The sequence below is a fragment of the Rhynchophorus ferrugineus genome, unplaced genomic scaffold (genome assembly GCF_030347505.1).
Source record: "Rhynchophorus ferrugineus isolate W39M unplaced genomic scaffold, kcgeb_rfMv2 rfM6, whole genome shotgun sequence".
NCBI lineage: Eukaryota > Metazoa > Arthropoda > Insecta > Coleoptera > Curculionidae > Rhynchophorus > Rhynchophorus ferrugineus.
In genome coordinates this window covers 20,305,111-20,320,278 of record NW_027472585.1, presented here as the reverse complement: position 1 = coordinate 20,320,278, position 15,168 = coordinate 20,305,111, and the positions used below count along the sequence as shown (strand labels likewise).

Below are 15,168 nucleotides of genomic sequence, written 5' to 3'. Positions count from 1 at the left end.
TTACAAAGATTAAGCGGCCGTTACAAGTATATCAAAACAATTTCCAAAACAACGTTTGTCGATTTATAACCTCTATTTATTATCATTAATATTTTTTAATAATTTTGCAGACCTATTCGGTTACATACTCTCATTTTAACTGGAGTAGTACTAATTAGTAAAATGGGAAGGAAAAATTTTACATATTGAATTTGGCAACACTTTTTCTTCCAACACTCGATATTATGTACGCTCCCTATGTAAACAATTTAGATTTTAAAAATATGCCAAGTAAACAAGAAATCGTAAATGTATGTATACTTCACTGTATTTTAACGAGATAAAACTTTTGTCAACATTAAAACCAAACAAGAGGATCTTTTTATAAAAATGGGAAACCTCAGTATCAAACGTTCATTTAAGATGCTTAGAAGCCTAACGCCGTTCTTATTTGTGACATTAAGCGTGATTTGGGCTGTGGATAACGATGTGTGCGACAAAAAAAATTGTCTTCAAAAGTGCTGTGACTTTAACGAATCGCGTAACCAAAAGGGGCATTGCGAAGCATCCATCTTCAGGCATCCCTTCATGAACCTCGCCAATATACACGTGGTCCCGAAACAACGTTGTCGCGAGGGTGAATACGCCATCTACGAGCCTCTTGACAATATCGTATATATGGAAAATGGTTCTGTCAGTGCTACCGATATAGATATGATATTTCACTTGGACCAGTACTGTTTCGACCACTTGGACGGGATACCCGGAGTATTCGTTTGCCTCTCCTCAGATACAGTGGAGGCAGAAAAACAACATTTTATTATATATGGTAATTGCAACATGTATTTTTGATTGAGTGCAAATTTTGTGAAATTTTTTTCGACCAATAACATTTCAGCCACCGCCACAGAAGAGATCTGTCGAAATTGTGTTATAGCTGATATACAAAGATTCATATGGTGTATTATTATATTTATAATATTAGATGTACCAAAAACAAATTTGCCTCCACAATTAATCAAATGACTTTATCAAAATGTTATCTCTCTGAACAAGTAGAACGTGGTTGAAATAACAACGTAGAGGTATAAAGTTGCAAAATCCTTAACATGTTTAAACAACACTTAAATGAGAAATTGCTTCTATTATTAGTAACTAGTGCTCCAACACTATAACAGCAGGTTTATAAATATATCCCAAAATATACGGAAAAAATACAAGGCAAAATTAACAAACAAAAGTACATATTTATTTTATTTATTTTTGTATATAAAATAATACAACAATAATGTGTCAAAATATCTGTCAAAATTAATTCACTTTAATTCATATTCAAACATCAACAACTAATAAAGTCAGGAAAATTCCAAAAAATGCTTACACAGAAAACATATTATTCTTTATTCATTCATCTAAAATGTATAATTGGCAGTAGTGGAACCAAAAATTAGTTCACAGCATTTATACAAAATATCTTTATTCTTTATTTATTCATATAAATATACAAATCGGTATCAGGAACATACTTCAAAATTGATTCACACTGCCTATACAAAACTACTTTTAATCCTTATTTACTCATCTAAAATATTTAATTGGTAATGATAGAAAATCCTGAAAATTAATTCACATTACTTATAGGAAGAGTTTTATTTTTTATTTATTTGTATAAAATTTAAAATGTAGTCTCAAGATAACACCTCAAAATTACTTCGCAGTGCTTTTATATTACATTTTGGTTCATTATTTGTTCATCTAAAATTTACAGATAGATAAAAACACAGCTGAAGTCAATTTAGAGTTAATTTACATTTACAGTATAAAAATAGTTTAATTCTTTGTTTATTCATCCAACTTGTATGACTAAGAGAGTCAAGATAATTCATCAAAAGCCGACTTGGTTGGCTCAGTGGTAAAGGCGACAGGTGGATGGTACACCTACTGTTGCGATAATCGAATTCTGCTGGGGCATGGTCGTGAATTTATGTTTGTGATTGTTTAATATTTGTGAATGTCTTAGGCAAGAGTACAAAATCCGACAAGGACAATGATTCCATTCACACCACTAACCAGGCTGGATAAGACAGGTTGTCTTCTGGGATGATTTCTAAGTTGATCACTCGCCAGTCGATAGGTTTAATGCCGAGGACCGTGGTTGGGACCCACGTTAAACAGTCTATATAAACCATCGGTGGTAAAAAGGAGACTTTAAAATATTTATTAAAAAAATCCTCAAAATTCTAAACGCTAATATAACAAAAAGCCTTTTATGGTTTATTTATTCATATAAAATTTCAATTCATATATAATTTAGTGCCAAGAATATACCTCAAAATACAAACTTAATAAATAAATTACAAACCAAATAAAGGTTTTTATCCTTCATTTTTTACATTGATAAAATCATAGATTTTATTCATCACATAGATTTTTTTAAATCTCATATTAAAACTGGTCTTCTAGATCAACTTCAACAATTTCAGTTCCCATTCAAAATAGTTCACCTGATGATAAACTATGTTCTCTCAATTTATACCCTTTACACAGGCGCATTATTACACTTGTTCCTAGGGTTTGGCTGCCTGAAATATTTAGTTTAGCTTCATTTTATTTTTGTTTCTAACACGTTCCTTTTTGTTCTTGTCTACTGTTAAAACTCCTGTATTATTCCAGAATGTATTTATTGCCATTTCCTCCTCTTTTTGAAATTTATGTTTTACTCGTCAAAGTGTAAAAGAAGTTGCATATAAAGCATATTTTAATTATTGGTAACGAATATATACAAATAAATATAAATATTGAATTCCTATACAACTATCGTATTTTTAAGTCAGTATCGAGTCTTCGTCCAAGATGAACACTGGTTTCGCGCTATTATTTATCGCCTATTTTTGCACTTCTTCTATTGTTTATGGGACTGATAGTGATGTGTGTTGCATAAGAATCTAAGAATCATTCGAAAATGCTGCGATTTCAACGAGGCACGGGATATATCCCATAATATCTGCGTGGAATCTAATTCCTCGCATCCCTTCGCGAATATCACCAATGTTCACGCGATACCGAACAAAATCTGTCGCAAGACCGAGTATGTCATCCACGCGTCGATCAACGAGACCCAGTTCTTCAACAACGGTTCCATCAACGTCCCGAACTTTTAGTATTTACTTGTATTTTACACTGTTTTATATACTTATATACATTTGATTTGGTTTGATTAGCTCCCCGATTAATTACATCAAACAGGTCAATTGAAAAGTTCTCAGCCCGACACATAGATGGCACCACTAGAATTAAATCCATATGTTTTTTTAGTTTACTCTAGCCTTCAAAAGATGCCTGTATGAATTTGACAGCTATCAAAGCAACTTTTGTTATTGTGAAAAAAAATGGATAAAAAGGAATTTCGCGTGTACAGTTGAAGCAAAAACTTGGTTTGATGCCGAGTTTCCGGATACTGCCCCAGGAAGATCAACTACCAAGGAGTGATATGCTAAGTTTAGACGTGGTGAAATGAGCACCGAAGACGGACGCTCAAAAGATGTTGTTACCGACGAAAATATTTAAAAAATCCACAAAATGATTTTGAATGGCCGTAAATTGAAATTAACTTTAGTAGCAGACGCTCTAAAGATATCAACTGAACATGTACATTATATCATTCACAAATATTTGGGTATGAGAAAGCTCGGTGCAAAGTGAGTGCCGCGCGAGCATACTTTTGACCAAAAACAACGACGAGTTGATGATTGGAAGCAGTGTTTGAAGATATTCAAGCATAATAAATCCGAGTTTTTGCGTCGATATGTGACAATGGATGAAACATCTGTCGTCATTCTAGTGGACTGCACACGATGAACTCGCTTCAAAGCGTGGGAAAACGCAACAATCGGCTGGAAAGGTTATGGCGTATGTATTTTGAGATGCGCATGGAATAATTTTCATTGTCTACCTTGAAAAAGCAGACAATCATCACGACATTCACCAAGATAATGCGTGGTGTAATATTTCAGTGAAAACGATGGCAAAAATCTATAAATTGGGCTTCGAATTGCTTCTTCATCCATCGTATTTTCCAGATCTGCCCCCAGCGTCTATTTCCTGTTCTCAGATCTCAAAAGAATGCTAGCTGGAAAGATATTTTCGTCGAATGAAGAGGTGATCGCTGAAACTGAGGCTTATTTTGAAGAAAAGGACAAATCGTACTACAAATATGGTATCGAAAAGTTGGAGCAATAATCAATGTATTACCCTTGAAGGGAATAATGTTGAACAAAAAAAAAATTTTGGCAAAAAATGTGTTTTATTATGGTAGTCCGGGGACCTCTAATTGACCTGTTAATGAGCATGTCTTCTCTAAATTAGTACTTGCCTTAAACTCTGTAATTTAGGGATGCCAAAGAAATGTTGATACTTTTGGCCTATATATCGATATTTATCGCAGTAAGCTGATATGTTTGGTCTTCTCGTTCCACTTAATATTTTACAACAGAAAACTAAACACCATCCCATCTGATACAGTTTACAGTTTTCTATTCTACTACACTTATATAGGGTTAAAAAGGTTAAAGTAGTGTATCTGCAATAATATTTGTTCAATGAAGCCATATTATAAGTCATTTTAATGTTACTATTCCGATAGAACCTTTATATGTAAGTAAAATTAGATTTAAAGGTAATGCCATTCGTTTATTCAATCAAAGATTGCTCTTTAAAAGCAGAGGTTCCAAGAAGTGATTTTCGTCATATTTTGCGTTTTAAATTCCAGGGACCAAAGAAAAACAAGCAGCGCAGACTTATCGGAAATTTAGTGGTTCTTATTATAATGAATCATTGAATAAACACCAGTTATTGGCTTAATTTCTATGTTAGAAATAAAACTCGCCCTAACGAAGACTCACATGAGAAAGGGTGGAAAATATGGGCAAATCTGTACGAATTGATACTTTAGTTATGGCTAATTTGAACGTTTTAATGTTTTTCTTAAACGAAATTACTTTTTTCGTTAATTTCTAACTTATCTTCTAACTGTAACTCACTTATCACTTTTTAACGTCTTGTTATGACTCAAAATTATGGTGATTGACCTAAATCTCATTAAAATAGATGATTTATTGCAAACTTATTGAGCAACTTGATAAAAAACCTTGTCACATCTCTATATCATTATAGAGTAGTATCATTGTAGGTGTAGAGTAAAACAAAGTATGAAGGATGACCTTCAGTGACCGCGAAATAATATAAAATTATTTTTACAGTACGCAATACTATTGAGCACATTATTATTTCCCACATTACTCTTCATTGCACTTCATATGTGTTTTATCATATTTAGCGACCTTGGAGTTATAGGTCGAAAATTGAATTTTTTATATCAGTTATTTTTTCAGCAATTTTCGAGTATTTTTATAATACAAATATTAAAATGATTAATCCAAAAATGGAATATCCGGTAATTACAGCGGTCACCATAGTACTTTCACTTCAAAGATTTAATTGTTATTTTGTTGCGTTTCCGTTGTTTTTCATTGAATGAACTTATCATTTTCTCAACGTTTCCAGTTGATTAGAAAGAAGTCTACCTTTCTAAGATTAATATATTTACATCAACATGGTGCATTATGAGAAAATGCCTTCGGAAATATTGTAGTCTTAGTAAATCTATCATCATTATCAAGAATCAATCCATAGACGGCACTCTGAGAGAATATATACTTTTCAACCAATATTCTGCTAAATCTCGCCACAGTTGGCAATCGGTCGCATTTATTCTGACGATGATGTTCGCTGCGTCTTCGAAAAGTTAAGGTGGTGAAGAATTAATCAACTTTCCATGCGACAGACATGTCGAAACCATTACGTCTGCCAATGTAATCCTACCATCGTAACCTGCGTCTACAAATTTGTTCATCAACTGCGCCCTAATAGTAGCATCTTAAACAAATTGCATTTGAAAATCCTCAAACTTAGTGTTTAAGTCTTAGAAACCATCAAAACGCTTGTATATATTATGGGAACATGGCTGGCTTGGCTATCGCATGACCTCAAAATAGCAAAGCAGTGCGAAAATGAACTAATGATTAGATCGCTGTTTCGACAAGGTATGGCAATATTGCCAGAAAGATAGTAAAAAGTTGTAGAAGACGTAAACATTTTTCAAATTTCAAAAAGTTTGGTGATAAAGTTGTAGAAAGTGATGAATTTCAATTTTTAGCATAATTTTCGTTTAGAAAAATGAAAAAATAACGAAATTATTTCCCCTACCCAATATTTAACTAAAAACCACTAAAACCTGTAAACTCGTTTCGTCAAACGACATCGTGCAATTGCGTAATTGTGGTAAATTACTTCCGAAACTACGTCACCAAACCTTAAACAGTCAGATCAATCAGTTCAAACAGTCATGTAAGTTTCATTGTTCTATTGTTAACTGCGTTTACCTCACATTATGCAAAACGACCTCAATACTGTGCAGGAATGTATCTCCAGAAGTGTCGTGACTTCAAAGAATCCCTAAGTATGAGAAAAATGAAATGCGTACCCTCTAACAACATCTACCCTTTTTTAAAATTAAAACTCGCTCAAGTCATACCAAAACAACGATGCTCAAGTGAGAAATACACTGTAAAAAAATCAAGTTAACAACACTAAGTTCAATTCGGATGGTACCCTCACTGTAGCACAGCTGGGAAAATATGGATGCAGTTCCACGGACGAAGTTGCCCATCGTTACAGTTTCGATTATGAGGATAACAAACCCGTAGGCATTCCTAAGGTGCAAATAATGGAACGACCACGAGGACATGCTACTATCGCAAAAAAATAGAGCACCAGTAATTATCTCCATTTTTCATATATAAATTACCATAAAATCGACAAAACATATAATTACTGTTCATTTTTAACTTTAAAAAAACATTTATTCTAAAAAATTTATAAATTTTCTAAAATTTTTTTCCATCTTTCTAGCAACATTACCACACCGAATTGAAAAACAATAGTCTATCCAAAATTGCTTTGAACATACGTCATCTAAATTTATGGCGTCATAACATCGCAATGGCGCCGTATCAAGACTGAGCTTTAGTTCAGTTTGGCTTTGATACAACAAAACTCTAATTTAAATAAAATAATGAAACAAAAATATTATCAAATATATATAGTTTATTTTAACATATTGGTACATCTAATGCATATATCCAATGCATTAAGCTACAGTTAATTATACAGCTACAATAATTTATTGGTTAGAGTTTTTTTATTATATTTACATTGAACTCTTTTCCACATCACCCATGAGGTATAGTTCTAGATGCTTTTTTTTGTACTGGTATCCTGGAAGCACCAACAACTACCTAATTGACAATTGTATATCCAAGTAAAGTATCTTATTCTCATTAGAGAGCATATCTACCTCTTTTTACGTTTAGTTCTTCTTCGATGGTGTGTTTCATTGTCAAGTCATTTTTATATTTCGTCACTGTATTTCTTATTTCTTCTTCTACTACCTATGTACACCAATCTTGATAAAATTAATTACTGAATTCTCCCTAATGCATTTACCATATCTGCCAAACAGTTATATTTTTTTCTCTCCTCGCACAGTTTAACTAAATACTCATGCGTATTCTGAACAATTACACACATATCTAACGGACATAAATCCTTCACACTCTATATTAATAGTATGTACACACCTTTAATTATCTTCACTCTCATCACTCTATATTGGAAATAATCAGCATTAAATCATAATCCCATATTTAGAAAGTTTCCCTGAAGTGAATAACTAGACTTTTAATGTTTTTGTATATATATTTTATTCATGATTCCATCATTTCTCAATTTCTTCTTCAATGTGTCTGATTGAGGTCATCCAAACCGAAGGTGCTATTAACCTTTCCTGTGTTCAGCATGAAGCACATTATATCCTGCAATGAATTATTGATAAATGTTATGACTAATAAAACCTAATCAATTGTTATTCCCACGTTTACCTTTTTCCACCAACTTTAGATGTCTTAACACTATTTTTATTATCATCTGAGTGACGGTTGGGTGTATTAGTCTCATTCTGAAATATCCATATCTCATCTAAATACATAAATTGAAATAATAGGTTTTTGATTTTAAAAATCTCTAAAAAATTATATTCCTTTAAAAGCAAAATCTGGAAGTTGCATTAAACTTCTTCGATACTCTTCTGACTGACAGTTTATTCTGAAATAATTGTATTAAATTATGTTTATATTGAAACAAGTACTGACTGTTTTTGTACATGTCATATATTTGATCTCCGATAGTGCTAACATCAAGCTGATCTTGATTCGTCTCCCGCTTCGTATGAGAATGGTTTCTATTCGGTGAATCCGAGATTATGTTTTTCATTTTTGAGATATTTTAGGGGCCATATCCATACGAATATACAGTGCAACACGCTAAAATATTTTCTATAAAAACCGAAACAAATTAATATTTAACAGGAAAAATGCTTTCCTCTCTAACGAATTGTATGGCAATAAGGGGCCTTCATTATCTAGTTCCAGTTCGAAGTAACTCATTCGGAGAGACAATCTGTTCTGTCTGGCATCGGCATTTTTAATCATAGTAATAATAAACAGCGATTTGAAATTTATCAAAACAAGCAAAGTGTTAAAACGTTTGCCAGTTTATAACCTCTTATCACTATTGTTCTGAAGAATTTTTCATATGTTTGACAACCGGACGAATTTGGCAGGCTCGTTCGTTTACGTATTGAAACGCATCAGGCAGCATTGTATCTCTTTATAACTAGAATAAAATAAGAACTAAAATATTGTCTGATTCTAAAACGAATTTACAAATTGCATCAGGCAATACATTGAAGATATTGATAACGAATATTTAAACCAACTTTGCATAGACTAGATGACAGCGGTTCATTTATGGACCTTTTTCCACACTTCCTCGGTATCATGAAGTCCATATTATCATATAAATAAAAATGCATATATACCTTGTATTCACAGTGCAGCTATGATATCAATAAAATGCTTCTATTCTAGTAATATTTTTAAAAATATCCGTCAAAACTAATTCACTTTAAAATTCCTTAATATTAATTTGCAGTGCTTGCACAGAAAAACAGTTATTATTTATTTATTCATTTAAAATGTATAATTGTCAGTCAAAGAAACCCCTCAAAATTAATTTGCAGTACTTATATCTAAATATGTATTCTTTATTTATTTTTTTTATTATTATTTAATTAATATATTGTTACTAGTCGTTTCCGTCTAACCTACAATTTGTCTTTATGATAACTTAAATCTAAGTATATAACTAGCAGGACCCATCGGCCCTATCTCAGTCTCTGGTGAAATAATGTTTATACGTGGCACTGCTGAATTTTTTAATATATGCACCTCACTACACAACACTACACAATATCAGATGGTTTGATTCTTTTGAGTCTGTGTCCTGTTCTGGTGGTAATCAATAGTTGCAATATTTCAATGTTCGTGTGAGAATGGAGTCTTTCCTCATGACCCCTTGCAATTCTCTTGATTTCATGACTGACTGTGGGTATCTGAAGGTCTCGATTTAGGTAATCAGTCCTATAGTATTTGGGTGCACCCACAATAACTCTCAGGACTTTGTTCTGAAGAATTTGTATTTAATTTGTGTTATTCTTTGCAGAACATCCCCATAATTGAACTCCGTATGTCCATATAGGTTTTAGTATTTGCTTATATAATAGCAATTTATTATGTACTCTTAATTGTGGTTTTCTTCTAATTAGCCAGTACATTTTCCTATATTTCAATTCCAGTTCTTTCCTTTTTTTCTTTATATGTTCCTTCTAGCGAAGTTTTTCATCGAGATTCATTCCAAGATATTTAGCGTTGTTGCTATATGGAATTATAATGTTATTTAATGTTATTGGTGTTTGTACGGTTTGTTTATAGGTGAACTGCACATGTACAGATTAACTTTCATTAATTCTTATTTTCCAAGCTTGTGTCCAATTATTTATATTGTCACAAACCTGTTGTAATTTTCGTGAGGCTTCTTCACTATTGTCTCCGACAGCTATAATCGCAGTATCATCAACAAATGTAGCCATCGTAATATTTTCCGTTTGTGGTATATCACAAGTGTAGAGTAGATAAAGCATTGATCCCAGTACACTTTCTTGTGGTACACCTGCTTTAGCTTCTTTTATTGTAGAGTAAGCTTCTTCTTGTTTGACTCTAAATATTCTGGTTATAATGTATGATTTTAATAGTTCGGTGTGTTGTTTTGGTGGCATTTTTGTAGTTTATGAATAAGGCTTTCATGCCAAACCTTATCGAAAGCTTGTGCTACATCTAAATATATATCTGTGCATACTTTTTTACTTTCATAGGCCTTTTCAATAACATCTGTTATTCTGTGGACCTAGTCAATTGTTGAGTGCTTGTTAACTTTATTTATTAATATAAAATATTTAATTAATTGAATCAAAGAAATCCCTCAAAACTAACTTACACTACTTGCACAAAAATAATTTTACACTTCATTTATTCATCTAAAATGTATACTTAAATGTCAAGAACATAACTCATAATTCACAATGCCTACACAAAAATACTTTTATACTTTATTTATTCATTTTAAAAGTATAATTGACAGTGATGGAAAACCCCCATTCACATTTGTTGTCCAAAAAGTTTTATTTTTTATATATTCTTAAAAAATTTATAATTTAGTACCAAATAGCAGTATAAAATTATTGCACAGTCCTTCCAAAAAAGTTTAATACTTTAGTCACTCATCTTAAATGTATAATGATAATGAAGAACATATTTCAAAACCGTGTACATACAATGCCTATACAAAAACACTTTTAATCTTTATTTATTCATTTTAAAGGTATCATTGACAGTGATGGAAAACCCTCATTCACATGTGTTGTCCAAAATGTTTTATTTTTTATATATATTCTTATAAAATTTATAATTTAGTACCAAATAGCACTATAAAATTATTGCACAGTCCTTCCAAAAAAGTTTAATACTTTAGTCACTCATCTTAAATGTATAATGATAATGAAGAACATATTTCAAAACTGTGTACATACAATGCCTTAACAAAAACACTTTTAATCTTTATTTATTCATCTAAAATATATAATTCGCGAGTTGTGGAAATCCCTCAAAATTAATTCACAGTGCCTATACAACAAAAAATTGTAATTATTATTTATTCATCTAAAAGTTAAAATGTAATGCCAAGAAACCACCTCAAAATTCGCAGTGCTTATATACTACATTTTTATTCATTATTTGTTCATATAAAATTTACAGTTTTTACAATGTTAATTTACCATGGCGATAAAAATAGTTTAATTCCTTGTTTATTAATATAATTGTATGAGCGACAAGAAAATTCCTTAAAATTAATTCTCAATATTAATACAAAAAACCGATTTTATTATTTATTTATTCATATAAAATTTCAAATCATATATAATTTATTGTCAAGAGTATACCTAAAAATTAATTTACAAACAAACAAAAATAGCATTTATTCTTCGTATTATATATATTTCTAAATGTTACAATTTACAGGATCATAGTTTTTATTCAGAGTGCTCATATACTTTTTAAAATATTCATATTAAAACTGGTTCCTAGATCAACCCTTAATTTGTTTTTAACAATTTTAGTTCCCATTCAACATAGTTCACCTGATGATAAATTCTATTCTCTTAATTTACACCATTTTCACATGCGCATTATTACACTTGTTCCTAAGGTTTGGTCGTATAAAATATTTATTAACTTCAGATTGTTTATGTTTCCAACACGTTCTTATTTGTTCCTGTGTACTGTTAAAGCCCCTGTATTATTCCAGAATGTATTTATCGTAATTCCCTCCTCTTTTTGAAATTTATGTTTTACTCGTCAAAAATAAATTGTTTTAAAATCGAAGCTTAAAAAATATTGATTGTGTAAAAGAAGTTGCCTATGTATGAGGAGAAATTTTTGTGATCCGTATATAAGCCATATCTTAATTATTGATACCGAACATATGCAAATAAATATAAATATTGAATTCCTATAAAACTATTGTATTTTTGAGTCAGTATCGAGCCTTCGCCAAAGATGAATACTACTTTCGCGCTATTATTTCTCGTGTGTTCGTACACGTTTTCTATTGTCTATGGAACAAATAGCGATGTGTGTAACAAAAGAATTTGTATTCGAAAATGCTGCGACTACAACGAGGCACGGGATATAACCCATAATATCTGCGTGGAATCGAATTCCTCGCATCCCTTCGCGAATATCCCCAATGTTCACGTGATACCGAACCAAATTTGTCGCACCACCGAGTATGCCATTTACGCGTCGATCAAACAGACGCAATTCTTCAGCAACGGTTCCATCAATGTTCCGATATATGGCGATCATGGATCGATGCTTTCGATGAACCAATATTGTTTCGATAACATGAATGGCGAACCCGGTGTGTTCATATGCATCCCCATGGAGAATTTGGAGGAAGAGGAACGTAAACACGTAACTTTTGGTATTAACATCCATTTTACATTGTTGTATATTATGATTATTATTAGTATAATGTATTATTTGGTTTGATATATTATTTAACTGATTAGTTAGAGGAAATTAGCGGCGAGGCGGTAGGCGGTGCTAAGCTCCCAGCATGTCCCAGCGAACAAGCGCATTTTCAGAAGAACTTGAGTTGTTGTTTGTAGAAGGACTGAGATATGAAGCGTTTGATTTCTGGAGTATCAGTCTCTATAAATTTGATTATTTCTGAAAAACCATGGAACGTTTAAGATTTTCCTGAGGAGTTTATTTTGGAAAACTTGAAGACGTTTCACCAGGTTGGATGTAACAAACTTGAAGATATTTGATTCATAGAGCAGTACGGACCGAATTAACATCAGAGAGATATTAGCTTTGCTATCCCTGGGCCTTTCTTTCTTTGTTGGATTTGCTGGAATTGCTTTCTAGATTTGGGAATTACAACCGAACCGTCGGTCGAACTATAGACCTATGTATGTGACGTTGTCAAATCATGAAATTGTTGCAATGTCGATCTTGAGTTGCAAGACGCACAGTGCGAAATGCTTTTTATAGAAAATGATGCGCGGGGTTTTCAGGGAATTAATTTGCAACCTTCAGAATTTGAACCACTTGACAGCATGATCAAGCTGCTTCTGTAAACATCCTTTAATGGTATCCTCGTGCCTAGAGACCGTAAAGAAAGCAATGTCATCAGCGTAAAACGTGACGTTAATCGTCCATCAATAAGGCTGAAGCCAGCAGGGAACCTTAAGATACAACCACGCTGATTGATGTTCGACTGGAAAGAGTTTTCCTGCTCTTGACCTGGAAATATTTACCTGATCCTATAGATAGATCTTGATGAAACCAGTTAGGTCTTCTGAGAAACCGAACCGTACGCATTTTGCAATCGTACCAGACCTTGTCGAAAGCTTTAGTTAAGACAAAGACGAATTACTCCATACTTTTTACGTTGACCAAGCCGGATGGGTGGCCTGATATAACCCCTGATTAGTTAGGTCTAATGAGCATGTCTACTCGACACCATTGCTCGTCTGTAACAGGTCAATTGAAAAGTCTCCGGCCTACCATAATAATACAAAAATTTTTTTTTGGCAAAATTATTTTTTTTTATTCAACATAATTCGCTTCAAGGGTGATACATTGATTATAGCGACTCTCCAACTTTTCGATACCATTTTTATAGTACGATTTGACGTACGAAAATAGGCCTCAGTTTCATCGATCGCCTCTTCATTCGAAAAAAATTTCTTCACAGCGAGCCTTCTTTTGAGATCTGAAAACAAGAAATAGTCGCTGGGAGTCAGATCTGGAGAATACGGTGGATGAGGAAGCAATTCAAAACCCAGTTCATGGATTTTTGACACGGTGCATTGTCTTGGTGAAGCAGCACTTTCTTTTTCTTCAAGTGCGGCTGCTTTTCGGCGATTTCGTCCTTCAAACGGTCCAATAACGCTATGTAATAGTAGCTGTTGATGGTCCTTTCTTTTTTAAGTTAGTCAATGAAAATGATTCCATACGCATCCCAAAATACAGTTGCCATAACCTTGCCAACTAACTGTTGCGTTTTCCCTCGCTTTGGAGCGGGTTCATCGTGTGCAGTCCACTCGGATGACTGTCGATTGGACTTCGGAGTGAAATGATGGAGCCATGTTTCATCCATTGTCACATATCGATGCAAAAACTCGGATTTATAACGCTTGATCATCTTCAAACACTGCTCCGAATCATCAACTCGTTGCACAGAGCTTTCCCATATCCCATTATTCGAGAATGATATGATGTACACGTTCATTTAATATCTTTAGAGCGTCTGCTATTTCATTCAGTTTCAATTTACGGTCATTCAAAATTATTTTGTGGATTTTTAAATTTTTCGTCGATAACAACCTCTTTTGGACGTCCACTGCGTTCACCATCTTCGGTGCTCATTTCACCACGTCTAAACTTACCATTCCAATCCTTGATGGTTGATTTTCATGGGGCATTGTCCGAAAACTCGGCATCAAGCCAAGTTTTTGCTTGAACTGTATTTTACTCTTCAAATAGCAATAATTTATCAACACGAGAAATTCCTTTTTAGGAATTCTTCACAATAATGAAAGTTTGACTAACTCAAAATGTTATAATTAACAAATTAATGATCCGACAGCTGTCAAATTTATCCATGCATCTTTTGACGGTTAGGGTTAACTAAAAAAATTGATTTAATTATAGTAGCACCATCTATGTGTCAGGCCGGCGAGTATGTTTGAATCGTACCAGTCCATTGAACATTAAAATGTCAAATGAAATTACATTTCAAAATAACGCCCTTTGTTTATTCAGTTAAAAATAACAGGTTTTTAAAAACAAAGATTCATTTATGGCAATTCATGCTTGCGTAAACACCAGTGACATAATTGTTTGGTTCTTTGGGTGGTGGCGAAAAGCCAGATCAGAAGAATGCAAAATCTGTGCAAACAACTCGTACTTTAATTGGCTAATTTTAATATTTTAATGCTTTTCTTAAAGTAAATTACTTTTTTGATAATTTCTAGCTTATATTCTAACTGTTATCTCACTTATCACTGTTAAACATCTTGTTATGACTCAAAATCTTGGTGATAGA

At 32.7% G+C, this 15,168-nt stretch overlaps 1 protein-coding gene across 18 annotated transcripts in view; it reads left to right on the top strand.

Annotated features, from left to right (window-relative positions):
- LOC143198453 (G-protein coupled receptor Mth2) overlaps positions 1-15,168 on the top strand; it is a 148,791-nt gene that overhangs the window by 113,365 nt on the left and 20,258 nt on the right. Inside the window, exon 1 of one of the 18 annotated variants that reach the window (XM_076407694.1) lies at positions 355-808. The exons of 15 other annotated variants lie outside the window; for them this stretch is intronic. In XM_076407694.1, coding sequence (XP_076263809.1) covers positions 370-808 — 439 coding nt within the window. In that variant the 5' untranslated portion in view covers positions 355-369. Of the gene's footprint in view, positions 1-354; positions 809-12,091; positions 12,535-15,168 lie in introns of those variants that run through there. 2 more of the 18 variants (XM_076407699.1, XM_076407696.1) reach the window with 2 other exon arrangements.